Source organism: Mus caroli, chromosome 16, assembly GCF_900094665.2.
Source record: "Mus caroli chromosome 16, CAROLI_EIJ_v1.1, whole genome shotgun sequence".
In the NCBI taxonomy this organism is placed as follows: domain Eukaryota; kingdom Metazoa; phylum Chordata; class Mammalia; order Rodentia; family Muridae; genus Mus; species Mus caroli.
In genome coordinates this window covers 40,488,221-40,515,054 of record NC_034585.1, presented here as the reverse complement: position 1 = coordinate 40,515,054, position 26,834 = coordinate 40,488,221, and the positions used below count along the sequence as shown (strand labels likewise).

Sequence of the window (26,834 nt, the reverse complement as noted above, 5' to 3'; positions counted from 1 at the left end):
TTTGCACCATCTGGGAGGCTGAGTTCCCAGGTATCAATAGCAGCAGCAAACTCCACTGTGTGTTAGAACACAGCTTTTTTAAAGCAATGCCCAACATACTAACTTTGCCATTGCAAAAATAAATAATTTTATAGTCTCACTCATTTGAATGTATAGCTTTGGTTTTGAATCTGTAAGATAAACAGCCTTATTGAAAGTTACATTCATGCATGTTTAAAAATTCTTATAATAAACATAAGTGAGAATTACATGTGAATTTAGTAGTAAGCATAATAAAAATATTCAGACTTTCTCCTATGAAGGGGACTTGTGACAATCTTTTTCCCTTAAAGGGATAAATCCATTATTCAATTTTGAGTAATGCTGGTGTGTATGAATCAAAGAAGATTTGAGTATTTGTTTAATTGCTTTTATTGGAGAGTCTTTGTCACCATAAATTGGTGGAATAATAACTCACTTGAAGTTCACAGTGGAAGTGTACTAATGGATCAATGTATAAACTACTAAATGCTGTACAATAGTATATGTGCTGTTCATTGTGACAGCCCATATAGAAACTACACCACTGTGTGGCCAACAGACAGAGAAGAGGCTTTGCAAGTCTTTGGCTGGTGCAGATCACCAAAGCACTGGGTGAAGTTGGCTAGCATTATGATGATGCTCACAGAAATCAGACACAAATCACACTTCATCTTCTTAAAATTTATTTTAAAAAAGATTTGTGTGTCTGCATGTTTATGTGTGCCACACGTATACAGGAGCCTGTGGAGACCATAGAAGAACGCTGGATCCCCTGGAACTAGGGTTACAGATGGTTGTGAACCACCATGTGGGTGCTGGGGACTGATCCTGAGTCCTCTGCAAGAGCAGTAAGCACTCTCCACTACTGAGTCATCTTGGCAGCTCTTCATCTTTTCTGAACTTTCTAGAGTATCAGGTTAATTTACAAGAGTTATGGAGTTTTAAGACATCAGTGTTTAATATCATTGTGGCATCTTTGGAGCTTACCAATAACATTCCAGCACAGAGGACCATTCCAGGCTTGTGCTAAGGGACTTTGTGAGTGGAAATGGCTCCCTACAACCCCCGCCCCCCAGCTCGAAGTCCAATGTCCTTGTGGGTCCCACATACTAGACTTGGACACTCCTTGACTTAGATCACCCACCATCCCTCAGCACTGAAAATACAGTTTAAACTGTTGCTTTGGATTTTTTTAGACTATTTCTAGTTGTTAGATTTAAAGGGCTACCAGGGCTGAAATAATTTCTTTTATACTATACACAGTATTGGTTGAAATGGAGACAGTAAGAACTCAAGGAGTTAAATTCTCGTGACTACATCAAGGACAAGACCTGAATTTTCCTTATCACATGAGCAAGTTCTGTGAGAATGTCAAGGTTAGGAGAGCACTTTCAGGTGGAGTTCCCTATAAGAAAGATCTGCAGAGCCCACAGAAGTGCCTTAGCTGTCCCCAAAGTCATCAAAGGGCATTTTTAAAAAAATATATATGAATCTCCTTTTTATGCTACAGATTAGAAGCCCAGGTTGTTAACACTTGGTTCTGAAACAGATTCACAGGGTAAAAGACCAGGGGAGACAGCATCATTGGAGAGCAGTTATTTCTACAGGAACTAGTACAAGGTCCTAGTGCTGATTTCCACATGGGCAGGACATGATGAGAGCTGACTCGTTAAGCAGTAAACAAGTCATGCCGTTGTTCTTGAGGGTGAGAAAGGTACAGGATGAAAAATTTGCATTATAGATCCTCAAAGTGATTTTCCCATCAGTGGTCCTGAATTCCTTACCTCTGGTGTCAAGAGGACCGATGCATTTCTCTGGCTTTCTGGGTATAGTCCTCAATTTGGACAACCTCAGACTCAACAGACCTCCATGTGTGAAGGAACACAGAAAGCTGCCCAAGACAGGCACACCACAAGGATAACATGAGAGGAGACCAAGAGAAGAGCTTTTTGTTTTTTTGTTTTGTTTTTTTAATTATTCCTTCATATTCAAACTTCACAAACAGTGTGAACTTGTACAATACCTCAGAAAGTGAAACTTACAAAAAAAGTGCTGGTAACATTTAAAAAAAAAAACAACAAAAACCCCAAAAAACAAACATCATTCTTAGCAACATCAATTACTCTTCCACACAAAACAGAAACCTTGTAAAATTTATTTTCGTATTTTTAAGGCGTAATACTTCTGTATAAAGTATATGCAAGAGATAAAACTTCACAGTATTCCAAAATGTCACAATAATAATAATATAATAGTATAATGAAGCGCTACAGTTAATTTTTCTTTTTTTGAAATTTTTTTCCTGTTTAAATAACAAATACAAGTCACAGGTAAATATACGTGAGAAAAATACGAGGCTAATATTAAATGGCAGGTAAGGGTACTGTCACTGTAAGAAAAACTGGCAGGATGTGTGTATTTAGTCTATATTTTAAAGCACTTGATAGAAAAGGCGTACGCAAGGTTTTTCAAAAACAATTTTTTCTGTTTGTTTGTTTAATAACTGACAACAAGAGTATAATGAGAGAAAAAAAAGGAACAAACTCCCTCTCAAAACTATTGACCTGCTCATCCCAGACCACGCACCCTGTGGGGGGATGTGTGTGTGTGTGTGTGTGTGTGTGTGTGTGTGTGTGTGTTGATGTGTGCATGGATTTCTACAGTGCAGACTGAGACAGCAGTGTTCCACACCCACTTGCAAGGACAGCCATTCCTCCAGCTCCTCTTGGGAAATTATTCTTTTGACTTAATGCTCTCTCCTTTCTTGCCTCCTACTTCAAACTCTTCCTCAGTGCCCCGTTCATCAGTCTGAAAAGTTACCCTCCACTCAAAATTCTCTGGGAAGTGGAAAACTGCACATGGTGTGTGACACCCACAGAGACATCTGAAATATCACTCGGACAAATGAGTTATGTTTGTGTGTGTACATCAGGTCTGAATATACAGTGTGTGTGTGTGTGTGTGTGTGTGTGCGTGTGCGCACGTGTATGTATACACAGTAGCAATTGCAAAAAGGGGACCATATTCCTTCCCACCCTAATATACAACGTGATAAGGGACATTTTTCCGTGCAGGGCAGGGTTTCTTCGAGTCTTATCACAACACTGTGGTGGGCAAATCAGAAAATGAGTTCACCTTCCAGCAGTCACCACGGTAAACGTCATTGAGAACACGCATGCTCAGATGTCTGGTCTGTGCACATGTGTGTGTGTTAACAGCTAGCTATTCAGCCAACAGTAACAGAAGACAGCAGATAGCAAAATACGTCAATAAGGTGCTCAAAGAAAAAGGTGGCACCCACTTGTCAAATGGATGGCCACGTTAAGGTGCTTCAAAAAGAGTTTTAAAGTTTTATTTCAAACGTTGAGAGTTCTGGTTTGTACATGGTAGTTCTGAGCCAGGCCAAGGGTTTTGAGTTTTTTGACATCTTCCTACTGAAAAGGGCTTTCACTGTGGTTGTTTTGTTCACTTGGATGTGGTCACTTGAATCTAAACCATTTTTAATAGGCAAAAATGAAAATCAAATCGTCACGACTAACAGAAAGAACGGATGAAATGGTAGAGAACATTACTGCATTCCCATTGGATCAAGATGGTCTGTCCCAGTTTTCCTCAATTGCTAACACTGTTCCTTGTTTTCCTTTGTTACAATCCATTCCTTATGAACATACAGCTGTGACCAGAGTCACTGCAAGTGGCTGTTTTTATTGTTTTGTGATCTGCTGCAAGAGTCCAACCTTGTTTCCTCTGCTGCTGTTTGTGAAATGAGCATCTGGATTTGTAATGAACACTTGATATGCTATGTGCACCTGTGTGTGCACACACGCACCTATACCTGTATAACATACACACCGCATATATGTGGACATATATAGAAGTGTGTATACATTTATACATAATATAGTGTATACTGTTTCAACTGGAGATATGCTGAACTGGGTTCAGACACTAGCACGTTTATCTTTCTCCTGTTCCCTCTGTGTGTTTTAAACAGTCTGGAGCTTTTATTTATTTTTAAAGTGCATTTTTAATGCAGAGTAACTATAATCCACTGATGCCTTGGATGACTTTTTTTTTTTTTTGATGAGAAAAATCTGACAGTTTTCAGCCCCAGGCAAGAGAAACCAGGGTTTGGTCTTGCCAAGGGCTGAACGTGGCAGTGCCAGGCTTGTGCCTGAGTGATTACTGGGCATTCTGGACTCCGGGCACCTCAGCAGCAGCAGCAAGCAGCACCTTTATGAGAAGGCAAAGACAGGAAATGAAGAAGGAAGCAAAGTTCAGAGGAAGAAGAGTGTATTTGGTGTTTGTGAGTGTGTGCATCTCTGTGTGGGTCTGTGTGTGTGTTTGTGTGTGCGTGTATTGCACATACTCACATATGAGCATTACTAATCTTGACTGTGACGGGCTTGTGCAGTCCCTGCGTATTTTCAGCCATCTAGTTCCTCCCCTACCAACTGACCCCAATACCCCATGGTCCCCACATGCTCAACTGTTACCTAGAGGTCCTCACTCCTGGGGCTGACATCAGCGTGTGTTCCTGTGGGTGAGTGAGTGCCAGCATAGAATAGGAATAAGGCACCAGGGAAATCGAATGTCACAAGAAAAAGCAAAACCCACTTCAGAGCCCCTTCCCTTGTCCTTTAAAAATAGTGCACATGACACCATTCACGTGTGCACTTGAGAGTGTGCCATACACATTTCTGAAAGAAGCTCAACCTTGAGGCCCTTCAGCACCAGAGAGCTTTGGGGGTGCACCCTTGTCTATCCCGCCCCACCCCCACCCCACAAGCAGAAGCACCGAGTTGGGAGAACGAGGCAACTTGCCTCATTCACCTCACTGTGATAAAATAAGAACAATAAAAAAGTCTAGGAAATAGAAATTTCAGGAACTTCTCTAAAATCAAGTGGATTAGGCTGTCGGGATTCTGATTCCTTGATGCTCTAAGTGTGCACAGTGCCACGTGAAGGGAGTGAGATGTTTGTGTTTAATATTTAGTGGGGGAATATGCTAAAAAAAAAAAATCTCCCAGTTGATGCCTATAAATCCTTTCTTCCACAAACACTTTAACCTTCCTCTTCTACTAAAAACAAAACAAAACCCAACACATTGTAAAAAAGGAAGAGGTTCATTTAACTATAAAAGGGAAAAAATGAAGGCACATGACTTTAAATTTAGTCCCACAATCCTTAAGAAAAATAGTTTTTTTTTTTTTTTGCTTGTGTGTGTGTGTGTGTGTGTGTGTGTGTGTATGTGTGCACACGCGCGCATGCGCGGGATTTTGCATGAAGTATGAAGTCCATTGGACAGTTACCAAGAGAAGCTAGAAGAGAAAATGAGAGAGTTTGAGACAGAAAGAAGAAAGGAGGGGAAATGGAGGCCTCTCTTCAGCTTTTTGTCACTGACAGTCTTAAAATTTGGCTGCTTTCGGGTCCAGAAAACAACGTCTTGGTCTGGAAAGTGCCCCAGTTATAAATATCTCCAGTTAATCATGTTACAGCTTTTGGTGTTTCCCTTTTCCCTTCCCTCCAGCCAAATGATTTTTTTAAAAAATATCACAGTTTTTAAAAATTATTTTTTCAATGTTGAAAAAATATGGAAAAGCTATTGAACAGCCTCAGGGCGCACTGCCTCTCCATCTTCACAGTGAGCAGATGGATGGACGATCCACAGAGTCAAAGAGGAGGCGGGCAGCAAGAGCCCTTGTGCTGAGTGGTCCCTTGCTTTACCTCCTGAGGGCCGGGGCCTTCGCAGCGCCCACAGCCATGTTTTCTGCTTGGATCCCACCCCCTCCCATCCACGGAACGTGGGCTGCTGAGAAAGGCAGAGCCACGGTAACTGGAGGATCTTCGAAGCAGAAGGTGAGGGGGACAGGGGCGACCCCGCCAGGCACTGTTAGCTGTGTGTGCTCTTGGCAGCCTCGCCTCTGGATGGAGAAGCTCCGGGGCCCTGGGGGTCCCTCTCACACCTCACTTCCTGTGACCTCGCCACCTTCACACCTCTTGGCAGAGCTGGCCCCACGTTCCTAAGAAGGCAATGATCCAAGATAGAGAGGCAGAGCCAGCCGGCTGTGTTATACAAAAAAGGGGCTATAGACAGCGGGATTTCAGAAACAAATTTAACTTTGGTTTTCCGACTTTTTCAGACCATAAAAATTAAAGCAGGGCTTCGGTGACTTCCGTCATCTGAGAGCTGTTATGTTTTCCTCATTTGGCAAGGCTAAGGCAGGGGGGGAGAGAAAAGGTTTCCCATAATTGGTTGAAGACACAGGGTGGTAAAATGCTTCCACACTTAAACTCACAGTCCAGTGTTTTTGACATTTCATAAATAGCTTTTTTCTCTAAAAAAAGAATAAAACAAGAACAATCCCTTTACTTACTCATCTGAAACAAAATAAACAGCAGTGGGTACAAACTTCTTCTTGTAACAATTACAAAAACAACAATATAATCCCAACTTTTAACACGCATCTTGAATCAGTTATTATTTTTTTAATCTCAAAACTGCAGCATATCCTTAAGGGCAAACTTTTCGATTAGTTTTTTTCTTTTTTTCTTTTTTTAAATAATGTCTTCACCAAAAAAACAGTCTTGTACCAATAAAATGCATTCAAAAATAGAAAATATTACACAACAAAAATATGTATCCTTCCTTTCCAAAAAAGATTCTTCACAAAAAAATGTAGAAAAAATTCCAACAATTTTTCCCTCTCCTAAACATTAACTTTCAGTCTAGGGCACAACTATTTATTGATTTAAATGTCTGTTTTTGCATAAGATATGGAAGATGCAAAACTTTACTGTATTAGGATTGTGACATAACATCCACTCCCACCCCATTCTAAAACAGAACAAAACCAGAAAAATCCAGCAAATATTCAGCAAATAATAATGAGCCAGTTGGCTAGGAGAAGTAACGGGTGTCTCGCCTTTCTCTGACCATGTGTGCGTGGCAGCTGGCCTTGTACTAGGGGATGCTGGGGAAGAGACCAGGCTGGCTTCAAGCACTTTATTAGCACACGTAGATCTCAGTGAATACCTTTCAGTATTCCATGTTGTGGGCCCATCACTGCTAAGCCTCAGAAGAGCTTGAGGGCTGTCAGAGCACTGTGTACATCTGTGTACTGGGTACGTACATTTTCACAAATCCTTCTCAAGTATTGAGTGTGTGCACATGAGTGCGTGCGTGCGTGCGTGCGTGTGGCTGAGACCCATGATAGAAAGTAACTCAGAGGTCCACTGGTGTAAAGTAGGTGGGGTGCTCCCTACTGACCCTCTTCCACATTCAACTTGCTTAGGTTTTTATTGGAACAATGGAAAGATCTCGCCTCAGAAAGGATTGGCAGTTTTCCCCACACACTGTACACCTAGGTTCCTCTTGTAGTTTTCAGCACTGTAGTTGACACTGTCTTTTTTTTACTTGACAGTATTTATCTCTCATGTGAGATATAGCTTATAGGTATACTTTGCGTGAACAGAATATTTTTCATAGCTTTTTTTTTTTGTATCCTGTTACTTACTTGTTTGCTGGTTTTTTCTTCGGGGTTTTGTTTTGTTTCGTTTCTGATTTTTAAACAGTGAAATGTGTCCAATTTTATTTCCAGTGCATTAAACAAAATTTAAATTAAAAGAAGAAATAAAACTTTCCCCCTCATTCTTCTAAAGGAAATGACTGATAAAGTACATTATAATAAGATCAGGCATTACCAAAAGAAAAAACAATAGCATCATTGTGCAACCTCGAACACATCAAAGGAAACAGACAGACAAGGCTTGCAGAACGTAAGCATGTAGAAGCCATGCTAACACAATCCTAACTATGGTGTGACGGCAAGCACTGGTTAAAAATAGGTAAGGCTACTCTTTGATTTCTAACAACATAGTCAACCACTGCTCTCTGGTCTTTTCTCCTCATCTTTACTCACTAGAGTCTGTATATGTTTAAAATGAGCGAATTTGTTTTTATATTTTTGGTCTACAGTAGAATTACATATTAACAATATAATAAAAAGATATTTAGGGAACAGGTTGGTACTGCATCCATGTGGGAAAATAGAAAAGAGAGTACTCAACTAGACATAGTAACTGGACTCTATTTTATAAAAATAACAATAAATGTAATAGAAATTATATTCAGGGTAACATTAAATTGAAAGTAAGTATAGAAATTTCTATTTGGGATAATACAAACTTCTGACAAACTCTACCCTAGAATTGCAGCCTCACAATCTTTCCCATGATTCTACCTTTCCACTCTCACTTAAAATTCAAATGGAAATGGAGACAAAATGAAAATAAAGTTGACAGATGTCTGAGCCAGCCAAAAATTCCAAGTTATCAGAGCTGATTATCAAGATATTGGGATCATCAAGACACTTGGGAAATTGTTCGGCCCTCAGGGGGCTAGCCACTAATAGTATTTGCTTGGTTTTAATTTTGAAAGAGCTACCAGCCTACTGAAAAAGAGAGAAGCCAAGGAGTCAAATAGTTCTTCTGGTGACATTCATGAGATGAAGTTTAGGTCTGGTTGAGAGGACATGGCAGTAAGACGGAAAAGAGGAGAGAGAAGAGACAGGTAAACTTTGGGTACTACCTGCATCTGTTTGCTGTAACACAGTAACTTCCTTTTGTTCCTAAGGGTCCTTTAGGATGAGCTGCAGACTATGTGTTCTGGGTAAATAGGTGTCATCTCCTTATAGGTGTGAAATCCAGACTCTGGCTTCCATAAGAGCTGGGCCAGTCTAGTCTCCCTATTACCCATTGTTGTTCACCCGTGATGGACAAGAGAAGGCCAGCAACATTGTCAGGGCAGAGGCTCTTTACTAGATATTCCTAGCTGATGAGTGATTAATGAACTTATGATTCAGTGCTGGGGAGAAACAAAGAGAAGTAATTGTTGGATTTGGTAATAAGAAAATGTGAAGTTTCCTTTAAGAGGAAGGAAAAAAGTAGATCTAGGAGGGAAGGAGGAAGGGCGGGGCGCGCGGGGGCGGGGGGGATGTAGCAGTGAGGGGGAGATAATGTTATCAGAACACATTACTTTGGGTTTCTTTTAACTTTGAGCTGTCCTTGTTAATTTTTCCCCTCTCATTCAGTTGCTCCAGTTTAAAGGAGAGGATAGAATCTAGTGCAAATATCTTCAAATCACAGCATATCAGGGGCAGTGTCCTATCCCTTCATCTCAGACCTCTTCAGAAGACGGGGGCAATGGTCCAGAAAAGCCTAACTGAATAAATGACTTGCTACAACAAGAAGGCACTATCACAACAGATCTACTTCCAAGTAGTTCCCTTGCTGTGGCACGAACATTTCAACAATGTCAGCCATCACAGCAAAGCCCACACTTTAGCTTCTCAGTATGTGACTCCATTGATGTGTTGTCTAACATCCTCATAGGCCACTGCCATTGGGCCTGGGCACTCAGAGCCTTGATCTGCTCTTGACTCGTACTGCCCAATGATCCTCTCACCAGCGGTCCTGTTTGGCTCCAAATGACTTAGCACTCTCCCGTCCATGGACATTTCTGTCTACAAGCCTCCAGGCTACAGATGAGTCTCACAAAGCTCCCAGTACCAAGTAGTACTATGTATTTTTTTCATACAGACTGTTTGGAAACCCTTCTACTACAAGGTCTGTAAATACCCATGTGAACAGAAGATGAACTCTGTGGACCACTGCAAGGATACCCTCAGGCCTGTTATGGTACTTCTGCCTGGGAGAAAGGAGGCTGGGCTCTGGAGAAGAAAATCTTTGGTGAAGGAACTGGGGTGGATGTGCAAGTCTCAAGAAAAACTTGTCCCCAGTGCCTCAAGGAAAGTTAAGGTGAGACTGTTCTAAAAGTCAATTGTTTCCTCTCATAGCTTTGGTTGGGTGTCTCCATGTCCTGTTAGTGCTTCCCCACCACGAATTCCCAGGCATCTGCTATGAGATCTGATTCAGGAGCCTGCTTGAAATACAGATAATACTTTGAGTTCTCCTAAGTTGCTGCTTAAGTTAGTTCTGAATGGTCTCTGTAGGGTTAAACTAGCAAGGCTGGCACTTCTGTATCTATAAAAAGAAACTCTGACATGGGAAAGTAGAATGAGACCTGTCATAAGGAGGAAGGAGAGAGCATCAGATGGATACTTTGCTAAAGAGGCCTGAAATGGAAGCTTTCCAGACAGATCCCCTCAGGTAGGACAGGGCTCAAAGAAACTCAACATTAGCTGTTTACAAGGGCTCTGATTCTTAGCAAACAAGAGTTTCCAAGAGCTGTCATCCGGAACTCTGGAGGAGCCCCTAGCATCCCCACACTTGTTTGAGTCACCACACAGTCTATTGCTCTTCCGGTAGCACAAGATCCTCTCATCAGTAATTACGAAAGCGCTGTCAAACCCCGACTGCTTCTAAGCTTTAAAAAGGCAATAAATGTAAATGGAACACAGAAAAGTTGGGTGGGGGAGCAACAACTTTTAACTTTTAGGCACTATATCAAGGTCTCTGCTTAAGGATGGTCTAGGATGGAGCAGCTTGTGGACTCTGAGGAGACGTCCAACCCTTTCTCCAGTTTTCCAGTTGGCCTACCCTGTGTCAGAATAAGCCTTTCCCCTCATGGCGGGCAGTGTTTATTGCACTGTTCCCTTATGCCACCTCACAGGGCTCTACCACATGCATGGCCTTCCTCTTTGGTTACCCAGAGATCTAGGTCTTACCACGATAGAAAAGTATGCTCAGAGTGACAGGATATCTGAACACAGACACTATAACCCCAGGCACACTGGGATATGCTGTAGTGGGGGAGTTTCTGTCTTCTTGTGAGCCAAGATGAAGATTTCATGTCACATCAGCCAGCTTCCTCACTCTTATTGTAAGCTGAGTTGGAAACAAAATTGGATAAGTTTCTTCTGAAATATCTTCCACTTGCTGTACTAACCCACTGCCAGACAATAAGAAAATGGTTCTTTTCCAGCTTAGCAGTTCTCTAGACTTGATCAAGAGTTGGCAAAAATTTCACAGATTCTCACTCCCTCTGTGAGAAATAATAGCAGAAAGAACTTCCTCCTCTGTGGTGCTCTCCTAGCTTGTTCTTCTTCCCTTCCCTAACACACTCTCCTGTCACGACTCAATACAGCTCAGTAGTGCAACACATTGCAGTCACGCTTAGTGCAAACAAAACAAAACGACAAAGAAGGGGGAGGGGGGAAGACCCTACAAACGAAACAAAAAAACAACTAAGAAAAAAAACCACCACCACCACCACCACCAACAAAACAATTACAGACTCAAAGTCAGCCATGAACAGCTCTTGAAGGTGAGCTACAAAAGTGGAAGCAGGCCTTGGCTCAAACGTCCGTGACTCACCTCTCTGTGGCCCCTGTTTGTTTCAGCTCAAAGGAGATAAACAACCAGCTTGGACCTCTGTGTTATTCTGTAAAATATGAAGCCAGTAGGCAGAAAAGGAAGGCCTACAGTTGAGTTGAAACCAAAGTTAGAGGAGGGAAACATCAATTCAATGCAAGGTCAGTAGTGCTTCTTAGTGACTTTATCTTGCCAGCTGACTGGTGCTAAGGGAGATAGGGATGGGAGGAAGAGAGCAAGCTTTCCTGTCTCCTAAACTCGGTCCTACATTTAGCAGTCCTGGGCCCTTCTTTGTGAGTAGCAGAATCAGCTGTTCTTCAAAGACTACAAGCAACAGCCACCTTTCATGACATCGAGGGGTCTACCTTCTAGATGGTTCTCTTTCCCTCCTGCCATTCTTCCATATTTTTTTTGATTGTTTGTTTTGTTTGCCTGACTACAAAGATACAGATCCAAATCCACATACAAAGACGTTTTCCAAGGCCTCCCTCCGAATGATGGGCTTTAGAGTTGGCACAAATAACTCCATGCAGAAAGGTAGAAGTATTAGATACAAAGTGAATTATTACACTAGGATGCAGACTCTGCATCGGTAGTTGGATTCCTTACAGACTTCTTCTGCAGGCTGACAGTCAGTTTGGGATGTGGTTGCGTGAGTGACTCTGGAGGAGCACTTGATGGTGACCTCCAGGTCTGTCCCTTCATCGGGTCTGAACCCTCCCTCTGCACATGTGAATCTGCCTTACTGCTCACACCCACACTCCCGCTGGAGCTTGAGGAGAACAGAAAGGAAGAGGGATGTTTGGCATCCTGGGGCTTTTTAAAACAAAGCAATTTAGATGTTCTCTGTCATCAGCTTCTTACCTGTTTGCTGTGATGGGTGTGGATTTCTGAGAGACTCCGTGCTCATCTACTCTAACAACCGCGATTCTTTCAACAATGGTGCAAAGATGAATCTTAATTACATATGCCTAAGCAAATTATCCTTAATGTACACTTCAATAGGCTCTTCTCGAAACCTGAAGTCTAAATCAATGGGAGCAAGGATGAAATTTAACTGCTCAAGCATCTTTGGGAACCTTCTCCTGACTTTATTGCTGACTTCAAGCCAAGATGTATTCCATGAAGAGCAAAGAGTAAAATAGCTAGCTTTGTTTTTAAAGGTTCCCTAGCTGTGAGCTGAAGCACTTCAGCCTATTGCAAAACCTTATCAAAGCCCTAGTTTGGTTTTGGTCATCTGGATGCATACATCACATGCTTCCTGGAGGGCAGATAAGGAGCAGAGCAGCCAAGAATTTCTATAACCTCTTCAGATAGTCAGGATAGATGGAGAGAAGCCATGAATCACAAAGGAATATAGTTGTGTTAATTCTCAGACCCATCACACAGAGACATGAGGAACCCTGACAGGACCAGTGAGATCATTCTTTGGTAATCCTGAGAATGGGTTTTAGGATTTTAGAATTGAATTCTATTTGGGTCCATTGAGTTATGCCATCCCCCACCCCACTTCCCTTCTGTTCCCTTAACTGAAATTGCATTTATTTCCCAAATTTGAGCCAAAAATGTAAATTATAGCACAAAAGCCAGGTTATAAAAAGGTTGCCAAGCTATCTGTAAGCTAAGCTGAGCTGTACAGAGCATGCTTTGACAAGGGACTACGACCCCTTTCCCAGTGTTAATTTGCTGTTTTCCTCTTTTGTGTTGCTAGGCATGGATAGGTGAGTGCTGGCAGCCTGGAGATGTCCTACTTACTACCATCTCCGTGCCAGGGAGGGGCCTTAGGAGTGAGGTGGAAGTGGATGTTGCCATGTCCATGACCATAGGACCATAGAGAGCTTAAAGTGGCCATGACTGAAGTCCCCACTACTGTGAAAGTGGGAAGATCAGATGCCGTGAGTATTTTTACTAATGCGTCTTCCTTTTCCTTTTTGGGAATTCTGTCCTGGATACTCACAAGAAACATCCAAAGAAAAGAAAAGAAAAGAAAAGAAAAGAAAAGAAAAGAAAAGAAAAGAAAAGAAAAGAAAAGAAAAGAAAAGAAAAGAAATTTGTCCCCAGCTTTATTCCAAAAAGGATTTGAGGAGGCCGTGATGATCTGAAGTATAAAATCAATGACTTTCATCAGTGGTTGGCTCCATTCTTTGGCCCCAGACCTGTCAGTTCAGGTAAAGATAGTTTTTCCTCCAAGGACTATGCTCTGTTTTAACTATTCCAATCCCCAAAGTGCAGAAATGATTTCATTCTCAAAGCTCTAAGTAACAGCAGAAAAGGAAGGTGAGACTTGCATGAGAAATGACCCCTTGCTTGATGGAAAACTGAAGGCTTCTCTAAGGGGCAGAAGACTACTCTGGGGTAGAGGGCAGTCGCCTGACACACGGGGAAAGCATCAAATCAGAGAATCAAAATATCTCCCTAGCTTGAGAAGACAGACATAAAGGAAAACAAATCAACAAACAAACTATAAAATACACATTCCTCCAGTTTCAGATTTCTATGAAGTTATAATTATGCTTAAATCAAGGTTTACAGATAGCAGACAACTGTTTTAATGTGTGAAAGTATTGTCCCTTTGCTTTGCCATGTTTCACTTTCTTTGAAGGAATCGCATCCATGCACACATGTCCTAATGTCCAGTGCAGAAAAGAAACGTGTTTGCTACCAGCTTCAATTCCAGAACATTTCCTAATCTATATTCACAAAAACTAAAACTATCTAACTGTAAAATGAGATGTAGGTTTTCTGAAATGTGTTGGGGAGGGGGTATGCACGCTGTTTTTTGTTTTGTTTTGTGTGTGTGTGTGTGTTTTTTTAATGGATAAAAGAAGAAAAAATCACTTCCTAATCTCTCAAATATATACTATAGTGTTTCTGACCATTATTTTTGCTGCATTAGTTATTGTTCAGGCTGTTGGTGCTCTTGACAGGTGTCAGCTTACAAAAACAGGAGGCTCATGAGCAAGAAGAATTCACACCCTTGAGCCTCTAGAATATTAAACAGGATTTAGACATTCATCTGGGACTTAAGAGGTTGTGGTGAGAAATTCTGGATCTCAGGGTTGGGTTGATTTGAGAGCTTGAAGGAACAATGACCAGAAGGCAGCCTGGATCAACTGGACCAACAGAGATCTTCCTGACCCAGCTCTCTCCCATTCCACAGTGTACTTGAGATGATAGTGTTTGGTGATTCAGAAAAGTCTTCTACGCCTTCAGAAGGCAATGCCAGAGGGCAAGAGAGCTTTAGATACAGAATGCTTTCAAAAGAGATGGCAGGAGCCCAAATGGAAGAAGAAAGAAGCGAGGGTAAAACTCGGTGGGAGGATATAGGAAGGAAAAGCGATTCAAACATTGGCCTAAGATAGATAGATGCCTACCTTAGTGAGGCTTTTGAACTTGACATTTATCTCATTGCTCTATGTGGGAACTGATGCTATAAAGTGGTTTAAGTCAAAGTCTGGATCAAGCCTTAAGTCAAGCAACAATACATTTTTTCATATGAAGTGTGGATTTTGAGTGTCAAGGTAGAGCAAGAAGTGAGTGTCTGTGTACTCCAAATTGTGTCTTAGACTCTCCATCTTCATATGAGCAGAGAGATAAAGAGGCAGCACACAGAGAGTCAGGCATTGTGCTAAAGGGTCACTGTGAAAGGACACTGCAGGATCCCCAAAGGTAGACACCCACAGTGACTTCAGTCTTCTTCACCAGTGTTCTGGAGACCAGACAGCTATAACTGGAATGAACTCTAGAATTGTGGCCAAATAATATAGTATGTATTTATAAACTGAGTACTGTACTTAAAATTTAATATAGTACCCATTTAGTCTTGGTTTTGTTTTTTAACACTTATGAGGTTTATATCAATTTTTGTTGTAAAACAGGCATTTGATAAACTTCATAAATCCTTTTATTCTTTAATAAATTATCCCTCAATGCTTCAGACCAACAAATATTTGGCTTTTCAAAGTGTAATACATGAAAAAATTCTCTCAAACTTTTCTTACAGTGTGTTTGAGTGGAAGTGGCTTTTGGCTTGAATAGCTACCAAAGTTATTTTGAAATGATATCTCTTGATTCAGATTCTTGTAAATCTAGTATCTGGCAAACATGCCATTAGCTAAATATTAGCACAAGCAGAAATAATCAACAAGGGAGGTTTTTTTTTTTTCCTCCCTCAGAAATCGTCTACTCATACCAAGAATTTGAAAACTGTGGTATTAAAAGAGGAAAGAAAAGAAAATACTTATCTTTGGTTTAATGCAAAGGTGAGAGGAATTAATGATCTCATCTAGTACAGCTGACATTTAAAACTGTGACTCAGGCCCTCCTGCTCTCAGATACTGACAACCTTTAAAATCTGCAGCTGAAACGAAGACATGCTTCCTTCTACCTACAAGCCTCAAGTTTATGAACTCATTTAAAGAAAGATGCTAAGGAGAGTGGTAGGAGAAATTCACGAACAGTCAGGGATCATAATGTAAGATTTTCAGGGGTGGGGAAGTGAAGAGATGATTGGGTAGCACGTAGTTATCTTTAAAAGGAAACAAGAAATGAGAAAAATTTTGGTAAGAAAGAGAAAGCAAGAATAATGGAGTTGGGACCATCTACCCTGTGCCTGATCACCAAAGGGCCAGCCTACCACGCAGTTCACACTCACGCTTTCCCTCTGCCACTCCTTTCGTTGAGAATAGATGCTACATAAGTAGTTTCCTAGTAGACTCTGGTTTAGCATCATCAAAGGAGACTGGGAATGGAAAGTTCCTTAATGAATGTCAAGCTTTACAAGTGGAGGATGCTGAGGAGAGTTTGGATGGGTTGGGGGCAAGAGACACACTGGATAGGCACAGCAGAACGTGATGAGACTTGAAGATAATGATTGACAAGGGAAGATTGAAGGAGAGAGTGATATGTTCACACCGAAAAGCCTAAATATTGGTCCATTGTGTGTGTGTGTGGGGGTCCTACTGAGATTTATCAATGCTGTCACCACTTGGTCCTGAACATAGAATGTGGAGAATGAGACCATGTTTGGCTAGCTTGATTCTGACTTCCAGGCTTGCAGTGGGAGAGCTGGGACAGCTGAAGAAAGCTCCTTAGAAAACCACCTGCAAGTGTTTCTGTTAGAAGATGGGCTGTCTGAGCTCTGAGTGCTCCATGGTGGCCTGACTAAAGAAGAAAGCAAGTAGAGATGCCGAGGGCCAGGTAACCAAGCACCACCTACTTACAGATTCCGAAGGCTGAGAATGTCATATATGTTTTCGAGTTCTGTCAATAGAAAGTTCCTAGAAATGTGGTTTTACTTTAAAATAAGTCTCTTAGGGAAAATCAACAGTGTATTATTGCCAAGATGCCTCCAGGGAAATGCTGAAGACTAATGAAAACAAGCACAGTGAAAAGAGAGAGCAGACCCTGTATGATCAATACTGAGAGCCAATGTTTGAAGATACAGTTGGGACAGGAAGGAAGGCATGTTCCTGTCTTTGCGTCTCACCAAAGCAGCCCTTTGGAAATGCAGCTTATTACAATTGGTCAGATCATGTGGTGGACATGCAGCTCCTTGGTTATACTCTTCTGAAGCAAATATAGATGATGGCAGTTCTATACGGGAAGATCACAGATATGTTATATGCACTTCCGTTGTTCTTCAGATGTTAACAGGGCCAGCTAAACACGATCACGTGCAATATAAACTTTTTAAAAAGTTTAAGCAGTTTTTACTTTACTACGTGTGCTATGTCTGAGCTTTAAAAAAAAATTCTAAAATGTTATAAAGACAATACTGAAGCTGATAATATAAAAGGCAAATGAGAGCATTAAATGCACCAGATTAACTGCAGCAGGTGGTGATGGGTGATATATGTGAAGAAATAATATTTCAATCAACTGATGATCATATGGCAGATTCAAAGTTAAAATGAATATAATGTAATATACTTCAATATAGAGCTGTTATATATAATCTGTATGTTCTAGGTTTCAGAAACACTGCAATGTAGTGTATTGTACGTAAGTAAGCATGCCTAACTAGTAACCCTAGTCTTCCACAAAGTCACTAGTACTGTTAATTAAAACAAGAAAAACAAACAAAAAAAAAACCAAGAAATGAACTTTTTTCCAGTAAAAAGAAATTCCTGTGGTTATGGTCACAGACTTCTTTTGGATACAGAAAGACAATATACATTTTAAAAATAATAAACAAAAAATAGTTGCAATGGTAATTACGTAGCCTTACTGCATGGGGGAAGGGAAAATGTCGCAAAAACACAAGAGGAATTAAAAGTCCTCTGAATTCTGTAAGGCAGAAATAATCTATATATTGAAACGAAGGAAGGGAGGAGGGAAGGAAGGGACTGTTTAGTAAAAGAGAGGCGTGGGAATGAGAAAACAAAATCCATCTGTTTCCAGGTCACCAAGCCATCAAGAGTTACCTATGAAAGCTAAGTCCAGTCATTCAGTATATTATGCTAGAGTAGCATTCTACTTTAATGTCTGACATGGGCAAGAGCCACTGATTCTTATAGATTGCCCACAAGATACTCCCTGATATTCTATTGGTTTGCTAGACATGGTAAACCACCCATGCCTAGAAAGACTTGGGTGAAGGCCACACTGGTTTCAGGAGACACAGCCTGTGAATGGTAGTGATGTTCTAGAGGTGCAGGCAGCATCCGGGAACTTCAGTTTGGGAGTAGGACTCCCACATGGTTCCTGTGTGTGAGTGTGTGCACTGGCTGGGAGCTGGGTCTTCATCCCTGGGGCTAGACTTATCTATGATCTGTAGACCATGTTCCTTCTCTAAAGCCTCGAAGGTTCCAGAGAGGACAGGAATAGTCTTTGAGCTCCGACTTAATCCTGGGATATTTGGGAGTCACCTGCCTGGCTAGGTCCTCTCTGGGAGTCCTGTGAGGTTGCCTGGATGGCTCCCTCTGGTCTGCTTCTGGTTGAGTGTGTGTACTCCATCCTCTTCTGGAGAAAAACAGCCTGTCCCTGTGGGTTTGCTGTGGAGCCAACAAGCTGCCTTTGTTTCTCCCAACTCTGAAATGCTACAAAAAGCAACAGAGTGGGCAGGTGACTGCTTCCTGGGAAGAAAGCCATGAGTCTGAGCACACTGGTAGAAGAGGCAACTGTATCTACGCACCAGGAACTCTGCCGTGTGTGCTTCGTTTGAGAGATACACACACACTCAGACAACATAAATATACATAAACATACAAAGATGCAGGTCATGTGCACACACATGTGCGTACACAAACACACACACATTCACCAGTAAATCCACAGAAGTGTAGCATTTGTTCAAGTTTTTCCTCAAGGGGCTATACACAAACTACTGATGGTTGGGCTACTTCTGAATGCTGTAAAGCCTCCTCACAAACAGCGACACACCCAACCAAGGTAACGAAGCAGAAAGCAGGGATATGCATGGTGTCAGGCCTTTGACTCTAGCTGGAAATTCTCAAGAGTATGCTGCTGTCACTGGAGAATATGAATGAAGTTTTGTGGTACAAGCACCTCACACCATGTGTGCACATGGATAAGGTGCACTCACAGACAGACATTCTGGACAGCAGCTGTGACAAACTGGATGGGTTAAGCCACTTTTGTTATTAGCATCTGTGTGCAAATGACAGTTATGCTTTGGGCTATAACAACTGTCGCAACAGCAGTAGAAGCAGATGTCTTCTGTGGGGTTCTTTTTCTCTGTGCCTTAGGACTATCAGGATCATGTAAGCACTCTGAATCAAGAAACTTCTCAGTCTGAAAGAGATCCAAGGAGAGACCTGGACTGTTTTCAGGCACTGCTGAAGCTAGGATTTCATGACTAGGGCTAGAGTTTGTCTATGATCTGCAGATTATTCGTCTCCATTAAAGATGTAAAAGTTTTGATTTTGTATTTAAACAAGAGCTCACAAGACAAACCCAATGCACCTCAAAACTGAGGTGGGACAGAGAGCAGTCTGTATTGATACGATCTCTGTAGAGAGAGAAAGCTGTATTTTGAGATTTGGGCTCCCTGTTAAGGAGACATTTAAGAGCCATCCAGGCACCTGTGCTTATGTTTAACAGGACTTGCTACCTAGCAACACGGTTATTTTACATTCAGCCTCGACCTATCAAAGAAACGGAGCAGACAGGAAATAGCTGCTTCCTGAAAGCAGCTGGTTCCCCTACAAGTTTGGTGCCTCCCAGGAAGTCACTGATTCCATAGTCTTCAGTCATGAATAGAGCTTATTTTTGTGATTATGAATCCATTACAAACCAAGAAATGTCCCTATCTTCACAGTCTTTCATTTTCTGTGTGTGTGTGTGTGTGTGTGTGTGTGTGTGTGTGTGTGTGTGTCGTCTGCTTTCCTCCAGGGTTTCTAACTTAAGGCCATAATCCTACAACCCAATGTTTTTTGTGTAAGTTTCTTAGCTGGGGTTATGCCAGTAGTCAGTGGAGCATAGTTGGGCCCTAAAGAAACTCTGGGGAAAGGGCAGCTGTCAGTAAGCCATATGTTAAGACTCTTGCTCCAGTCCTGGGCCTTTTCTAGTCTTCCTTTCATGAGGAGGAGACATACAGTTTTGAAAAAAATCTTACGCCTTGCAAGCCTCCATTTTGCTTGTTCACCTTAGAGAGAATGGAGCCTAGCTCTACAGCCCCAAGGGCACTCTGAGCACCGGATAATGCACATCTCTTCCTGCTGTGGATTCAGTGTTCAAGCAGAAAAGCATCTTGAGAAACGTAAAGAACTCCGTGGGCTAGTTTGCCTGGGTTGATCATCTTGCTACTCAGGGCTAGAAACGATGATGCTTTGGGTTAGTAATTGTGCAGTTTTACAGAAACGCAGTCAGCACAGGTGGATGGTTAAGGTGCATTGGAAATGATAACTCCACACACAAAGCCCTTGGGAATATTTAAGTATTTTCACGAGCTCCTGGGGCATCCTGAGCACCAGAGCAGAGGTGGGTTTGAAAGTTTGCCCCATGCCACTACCTATTTCCAGGGCATTTAAGAGAACAGTCCCTTTTCCTTATGAAAACACAGAATGAAAGTTGCCAGGGTCCCAGTTGGGAAGTTTATGTCCAGCCCCAGAAAGCCAGCAGCTGGGTCAGCTCAAGCACGGTCCCCTCCCAGAAGGGAGTCTGGAGCTGGGGGGCCCTTGGGTAGCTTTGCTTTTTTTTTTAATCTATCCAATGGGGAGTCTATTGAAATTCTAGTGTCCCCTTTCTTTTGTTTGTCACCAACTCACATGGTTCTGTCTTTAGTGTCCTATTTTTCTTTTCTGTCTTTAAAAAAAAAATTCTTTCTCCCCTCCTGGGGGACAAAATTGGCCATTTAAACAAAGTTCTTTTCTAGTGAGTAAAGAGGTTTCTCCGAGCCAGAAATCACTCAAAAGAAAGTCTGCGGACCCTACCCATGGAAAAGACTGGAGGTTTCCCTAAGTGCCTCTTGCCAAACTTCCTAGCTTTGTGATTGGATGCTTTCTGGTTTGGTATTGTTGGGTACTGAATACATTTTGCAATTCTTTTGTTCTCTTCCCTAGAGCTTCCATTACCCTGGACTTCAACTCATTACTAAATTAAAGAATTCTTTTTAGAGGGTTTCTTTTAAGAGTCAAGTCACAGCAGAAAGGGCACCTACCCTGTGTTCTCTTTCCTCCCAGGGCATCTCCTGTCTGCTCCTGGGCTACACCTTTTTGTTCCCTTAGCTGCAGCTGCACACTGGTCAGGGCAGCATAGGTCTGACGTGATCTGTAGCACCACACACCTCACATGGCTAGCCCTAACTAATCAAACCAACTCCAGCTGCAACTTTAGGGGAAGGCTCAGCAAGGGCATTGTCTGCTATGCATCCTTGCCAGGGCGACCTCCCTGCCATCATTCCTCAGGACACTGGTGTTGGGTGTATCTTGGAGGACTGCAACAGGGAACTTTCCTGTATTTTCCCGGGGACCTGAGGGCTTTGATGAGGCACACATTTCTGGTTTAACTTCTACTGCTGAAAGAAAACAGTGCTTTGGAGCATAAGCAGGCCATATGATGGTAGTAGATGATGTGTGAGATGGAAGCACACATAGATCCTGACAGGGAGAGTGATGTGAAACAGGCACGCCCAGAGGAAACTCTTGCTCTCCAGTCTCAGACACACAGACTCTCCCTGCTCATGGATTGAAAAGAGTTTCCTTGGTCCTTACATGATATTATGATATATAATAAAGTGTCTCTTACAGAGAAAGAAGGCAAGCCCAAGTCTTTCTAAAGCCAACAGCGACTGTGACCTCATAGATAGGGGAGAGGGCAATGGGAGCTTCTGGGGCATGAGCCAGGATTACCTGCCACCCTCCCTCCTGAGGGCAAAAAGACCTGCGATGGGAGAGGCTGCAGGAAGGTAAGTTCACACAGTGAAAATACTTCTAGAAAGATTTTCATTTAGGATTACTAGGTGTGTGGGGGGGAGGGGGGTTTCTGGTTGGTTTTGTTTTTTATTGTAGAGCTGAATCATATTCTCTAGTTCTAATTATTGTCTTTTGGGGGATATGTTTTACACAATTAGGGGCTCTTTTTTGTACAAATGCTGGTACTATTTTGTTTTTGTATTTAACACATTTCTTGTTTAAATTGTAGATTGATTTAAAAATATATACTAGTATTCTTTTGAATGCCAGCTCTTGTTCCCTAAACTTCTCAAGAGGTCTTCTGCCTGGAACATCTGCTTCCATCATGTGTGAGCGTGTGCACATGTGTGCATGCACACTTGCGCAAGTGTTCCTGAATACTAAAATGACCCTTGTTTGTTTGTTTTCTAGTTTTAAAAGAACTGATAGCATCCCATCATGAAAATGGTAGGACAGAAAACCAAAAAAAAATGGCAATCTTTCTCATCTTCTCTTATTTGTGATTGTTAAATATCGAGTGTGCATGGGCAATCCTGGAAGCATCTGTAACCTTTTGAAGTAGGTGCAGACTGGCTTATCTTCTACAATGTAGTGCAGTTGGAAAACAGCCCTTGAGAGGCCAGGTATACAGCACCAGCACTATAAAAGCATCTTTCCTTTAGAGCTCTGATGCCAACGGAGCGTCCTTCAGTTCTAGAAAGCAGTATTTTAGGTTGGGAGATGTTTGGGGTAAAACAATAGGACTGAGCCTGTACAGTAGGTAGGACCTGACCAAGAATTCCTGGGGATCTCCTCACACGTTTTAAAAGGAGATATTCCCTTTGTAGGAAAAGAATGTGTCTCAGAGTTTCAAGTCATCTGGTGTCCTTTTCTTTTCTTTTCTTTTCTTTCCTTTCCTTTTCTTTTCTTTTCTTTTCTCTTCTTTTCTTTTCTTTTCTTACATGCTCTACAACAAATGTTGGATTTTTAACCCAGTTGCTTAGCTTTTTGACAATGGCACATTAGCATGAAGACAAATGGGATTCTCTCAGGTGTAGTGAGCAGATGGGAATGAGACCTAATGGCACGTAAGGTAAGTATTCCCAGGACCAGTCAGAGTTCTGACTACTTTACTGAGGTTTGACTGGAAACACTTCTTTCAATGTGCTCCCGTCAACAGTGAGGATGCCTGACGCTGGGCCTCTGCTTTCTTTCACTTGGTGAGTGATTTCATGTCTTTTTTTCCTCCAGATTAAGAAAAGAATATCACAGCATCATTTTTTTTCTCCTTGATGGGTTGAACAACTCATATTTTGAACTATCCAAATGATTCCATGACCTTGTGACTTAATGCTCCCTCTCGCTGGTACAGAAACATGAGGTCGCGCCTGACTTCCAATATTAACAACAGCAAAGCAGCAGGGGGTGGGGGAGGGAGAACTTCTGCATTTCTGAAGCTAATTTTTAAAACAGGTCACACAAGTTTTTTGGGTGTCCCCTTCTTAGAAATCACGATAAGTGATACTCAGTAGTAAGTCACCGATCCAAAGCCACACTACAACTCTAGCAAAAAAATCCACTGAATTAAGCACCATAAGACCAACTCCAACGCCACAAATACTCCAGTTGCACAAACTACTAAACATCACAAAGAACTTACGGAAAAGATTCAAGTTAACCAATTGTCTAAAATATATGAATAAAACCAATTTAGTCATTATAGAGTTGCTTGCCTTGGAAAATTTTCCCTCATTTGCTGCATTTTTTTTTGTAAATAAAATGCTAACAGGAAAATTAGGAGGAAAACTGATTTAAAATGTAGAGCAATTTAGAAAAGAAAATCTCTTTTTTTTAAAAAAAATGTAGTTTTGTGTTTCTGTGTTATTGGAATAGTTACTTTTCCTTTTAAGTGTGCTAAAACATGGCCAGTCATAAAATTACTTAGTGAGTATTATCTAGGTTTAAAAAGTCCCATTTTTTTTAAGCTGGAACCCCTTCAGGACTCTGTATATGATTGGAAAATCTTATGATTTCTTGATCAACACCAAAGAGAGAAATCCCAACTAGAAAGAGCAGCATCCAGGATGACGCTGGAGATTCATGGCCTTTTGAAAGTTGGATGTTAGCACAGAGAAACTGCTAATTCCTCCAAAAAAGCAAGAGTCAATAATCAACTAAAGAATGACCATCCTACTCAGCCCTGTGAGCTATGGTGGGGAGTCAGAGGCCATGAAAGGAAGGGAGGAGTTTTGGCATCAATGCACTGTGGTTTGTAACAGGCTTCTCAGAGTAATGCCCACACAGTGCTCTGAGAGGGTGAGGAGGCAGGGGAGAGAGGCATGAGGACCATGAAGGAAACAGACCCCTGTGTCAAGATCTCTAGACCACTAGTGTTTCACCAGAGGGAACAAAGCAAGGTTAATGGAACTCTGGAATCCTAAGAGCTCAGTGAAATTTTGGAGAAGGAAGAAATCTGCTTCTAAAAGAGCACGTCCCTCCCATGATAAAGGACAGAATTTTAGATGGATGGGTGATAACTGTTCAGTGGAGCGAGCCACTGAAACCTGCTAGAAGTCAAAGACCTACGCATCGCAAACAGAGCAGCAGTTGAAATTACAGCAGGGTGGACGGGCCGCGGAGGCCCTTAGCAACCCAGGCAATACTTTAAAATAATAAAAATTAAGAAAAAAATATGAAGAAAATATCCTTCCTCTCTTTCAAATATAACTTTAGTTGCCTTCTATTCTTTCTATCTGGAAGCAGTATCGCTAACCTTAACAGTCTTGACTTACCAAAAAATATATATATGTGTGAGACAAAGTAAAGGGAACGGCGGCAGTGTATGCGGAACCAAAAGGAGAAAAAAAAAATCACTTTTAACAATCTCACTTTTTTGTTTTTTTTACACAAATACTGTTGTAAATATATTAAAAAAATCAGCATTCTATCTGGTAAACATCACTTTTGCCCCTCTATAAATTTTTGAATTAAAAAAGCCTCAAGAACTTTTACTGTTCCCCCCACCCTCCATTTCTTTCTTTTTCTCTTCCACAAGAATATATCCTGACACTTTTTTTTTTTTGCAAAGATTGTTGGAAATAATCCTTCTCTTGTACCTAGAAACATAGGTGCAAATCTGTAATCTTTGTTTTTCTCTGCATTCCTGCCTTTCATGAAAGTCCCTCTTGATTGTGCTGAGGCTGTAGCTCAGCCAAGACACTGAATAAATACGATAGCCACTGTTGCTTGTCCGAGTCTTCCTGGCTTCTGCTGAAAGGGGCGGGATGTGGAGGAGGTGGGCCAGGGTGTGTGGACCAGGCAGACCTGGGGGAGAAGCCTGCCACCCCGCCTTTGTTGACACCACTGGGCTCACCGACCCCTCCCATCCCAGAGCCCTTTAATGACATCAGACAGCGTGGTAGGTGGAAACAGCAGGGCCATTCCTCTGGGTTTTCAACCAGAAGTGATATTCCACAGTTTAAACTGCTTACTGTGAAGTCCAAGTGGCCAGAAGAGTGAACTGTTCTCTGAAACACTGTGAGCGGTGTATTTAAAGACAGCAGGCCTTTACAGCTCCTAAGAAACTCTGTAGTGCTCTTCACGAGTGGAAAAACAATTTTTCTTTTTTTTTAAACATTTTTTTAAACTTTTTTAAAAGATTTTTTTGTTTCTTTTTTTTTTGTGTGTGTGTGTGTATGTGTGTGGTTTTTTGCTTTTTTTGTTTTGTTTTTGTTTTGTTTTTGTCTTTTTTTTTGTTTGTTTGTTTTTTGTTTTTGTAAAGAAGGGTTGTATTTAGAGGCCAGTAGCTAGAGATCCAACCAGTGGACCTCCTGAAGCACTACCAGGCCTTAAGGCCACCATCCAAGGGGGACTGGGAAAAGTATTATCCACCCAAGCCCCCGGAAATGTAATGTCCCAGCAGGCAAAAATCAGTTCTTCATGTAGTACAAAATGAAACGGGACAGAAACAAAAACAGAAAGTAGAAATGAAACCAAAACATTTCTTAAATTCTAGTGCCATAGCTTTTTGTCTGTTTGTTTGCTTGTTTATTTCTTTTGTTGTCGTTTTGTTTGGTTCGTAAGAAAGAGAGAAAGGTACTACTTATCCGTCAGACACATGCATCCTCATGTGGTCGTTGAACTGCTCGATTTGGTCAAACTTTGCTGGGCAGACGGAGCAGACGTAAGTGGTCCCCTCTGTGCAGGCCACCACGCCTGGCGGACCCGCGCGGGCACCTGGGGGCGTGCCTGCGGGAGGGGTCCCGTTGCTGGCACTGTGCAGGGCCACGTGTCGCTCCAGCAGGGTCTTGTGGGAGAACTTCTTTTTGCAGATGTAGCACTCATAGGACTTCTCCCCGCGGTGCAGGCGCATGTGCACGTTGAGGGAACTCTTCTGGGTGAAGCGCTTGTTGCAGATGCTACACTGGTATGCTCTCACGCCCGTGTGCGTCACCATGTGCTTGATAAGGTAATCCTTCAAGGAGAAGGAGCGCCAACAGATGCTGCACTGGTGGGGCTTCTCACCTGGTGAGGTGGGAGGAGACAGCAAGCAGGACAGAACAAGACACAGCCAGAGAGGGAGAATGAGAGACAGGAAAACAAGACAACAGCAAAGGAAACAAAAAGTAAAAAAAAAAAAAAAAAAAAAAAAAAAAAAAAAATATTGATTGTTTTATGGATCATCCTTGATTGGAAAGATCTAGGCCTCTCTGGCCTCCTTTTCAGAGCAAGCTTGTTTTAAGAATGCCAGGAGAGTCTAGAGCTTTCCATTTCCCCATGACCAGAAACTGCTCTCGTGTTAAGTATGAACATGCATCCACCTAACTCTTCAAAGGTCATTTGGAAGAAAACCCAATAAGGTGCTTTGTAGGAGCCATTCTCAGGACCATTATTGAAGATATACATATTTCCAGGTAATATTACCAAACAAATATAAGAGCTAAATATATAGCTTTTGCTATAGGGAGGGGTTTGCTATAATCATTGTGAAGTGAGAATATTGGCTTTATAAGTTGATTCTTTTCAGAAAGTCTCCATTTCCACTATTCGGCCTAAGAAATGCATACATTATTGCTGATAGAAGTCTTCCTGAGAATGAACTGGCTATTCTGTGCTGACTGCACT

General features: G+C 41.8%; 1 protein-coding gene across 23 annotated transcripts in view; it reads right to left on the bottom strand.

The window, feature by feature from the left end:
• Window positions 1-1,967: 1,967 nt before the first annotated feature.
• The window catches only part of Zbtb20 (zinc finger and BTB domain containing 20), a 751,404-nt gene continuing 726,537 nt past the window's right edge, over window positions 1,968-26,834 (bottom strand). For 16 of the 23 annotated variants that reach the window (XM_029470523.1, XM_029470521.1, XM_029470520.1 and 13 more), the window contains one exon: window positions 1,968-26,234. In XM_029470523.1, coding sequence (XP_029326383.1) covers window positions 25,813-26,234 — 422 coding nt within the window. In that variant the 3' untranslated portion in view covers window positions 1,968-25,812. The remainder of the gene's footprint in view (window positions 26,235-26,834) is intronic. The other 7 variants (XM_029470535.1, XM_029470538.1, XM_021185042.2 and 4 more) reach the window with 1 other exon arrangement.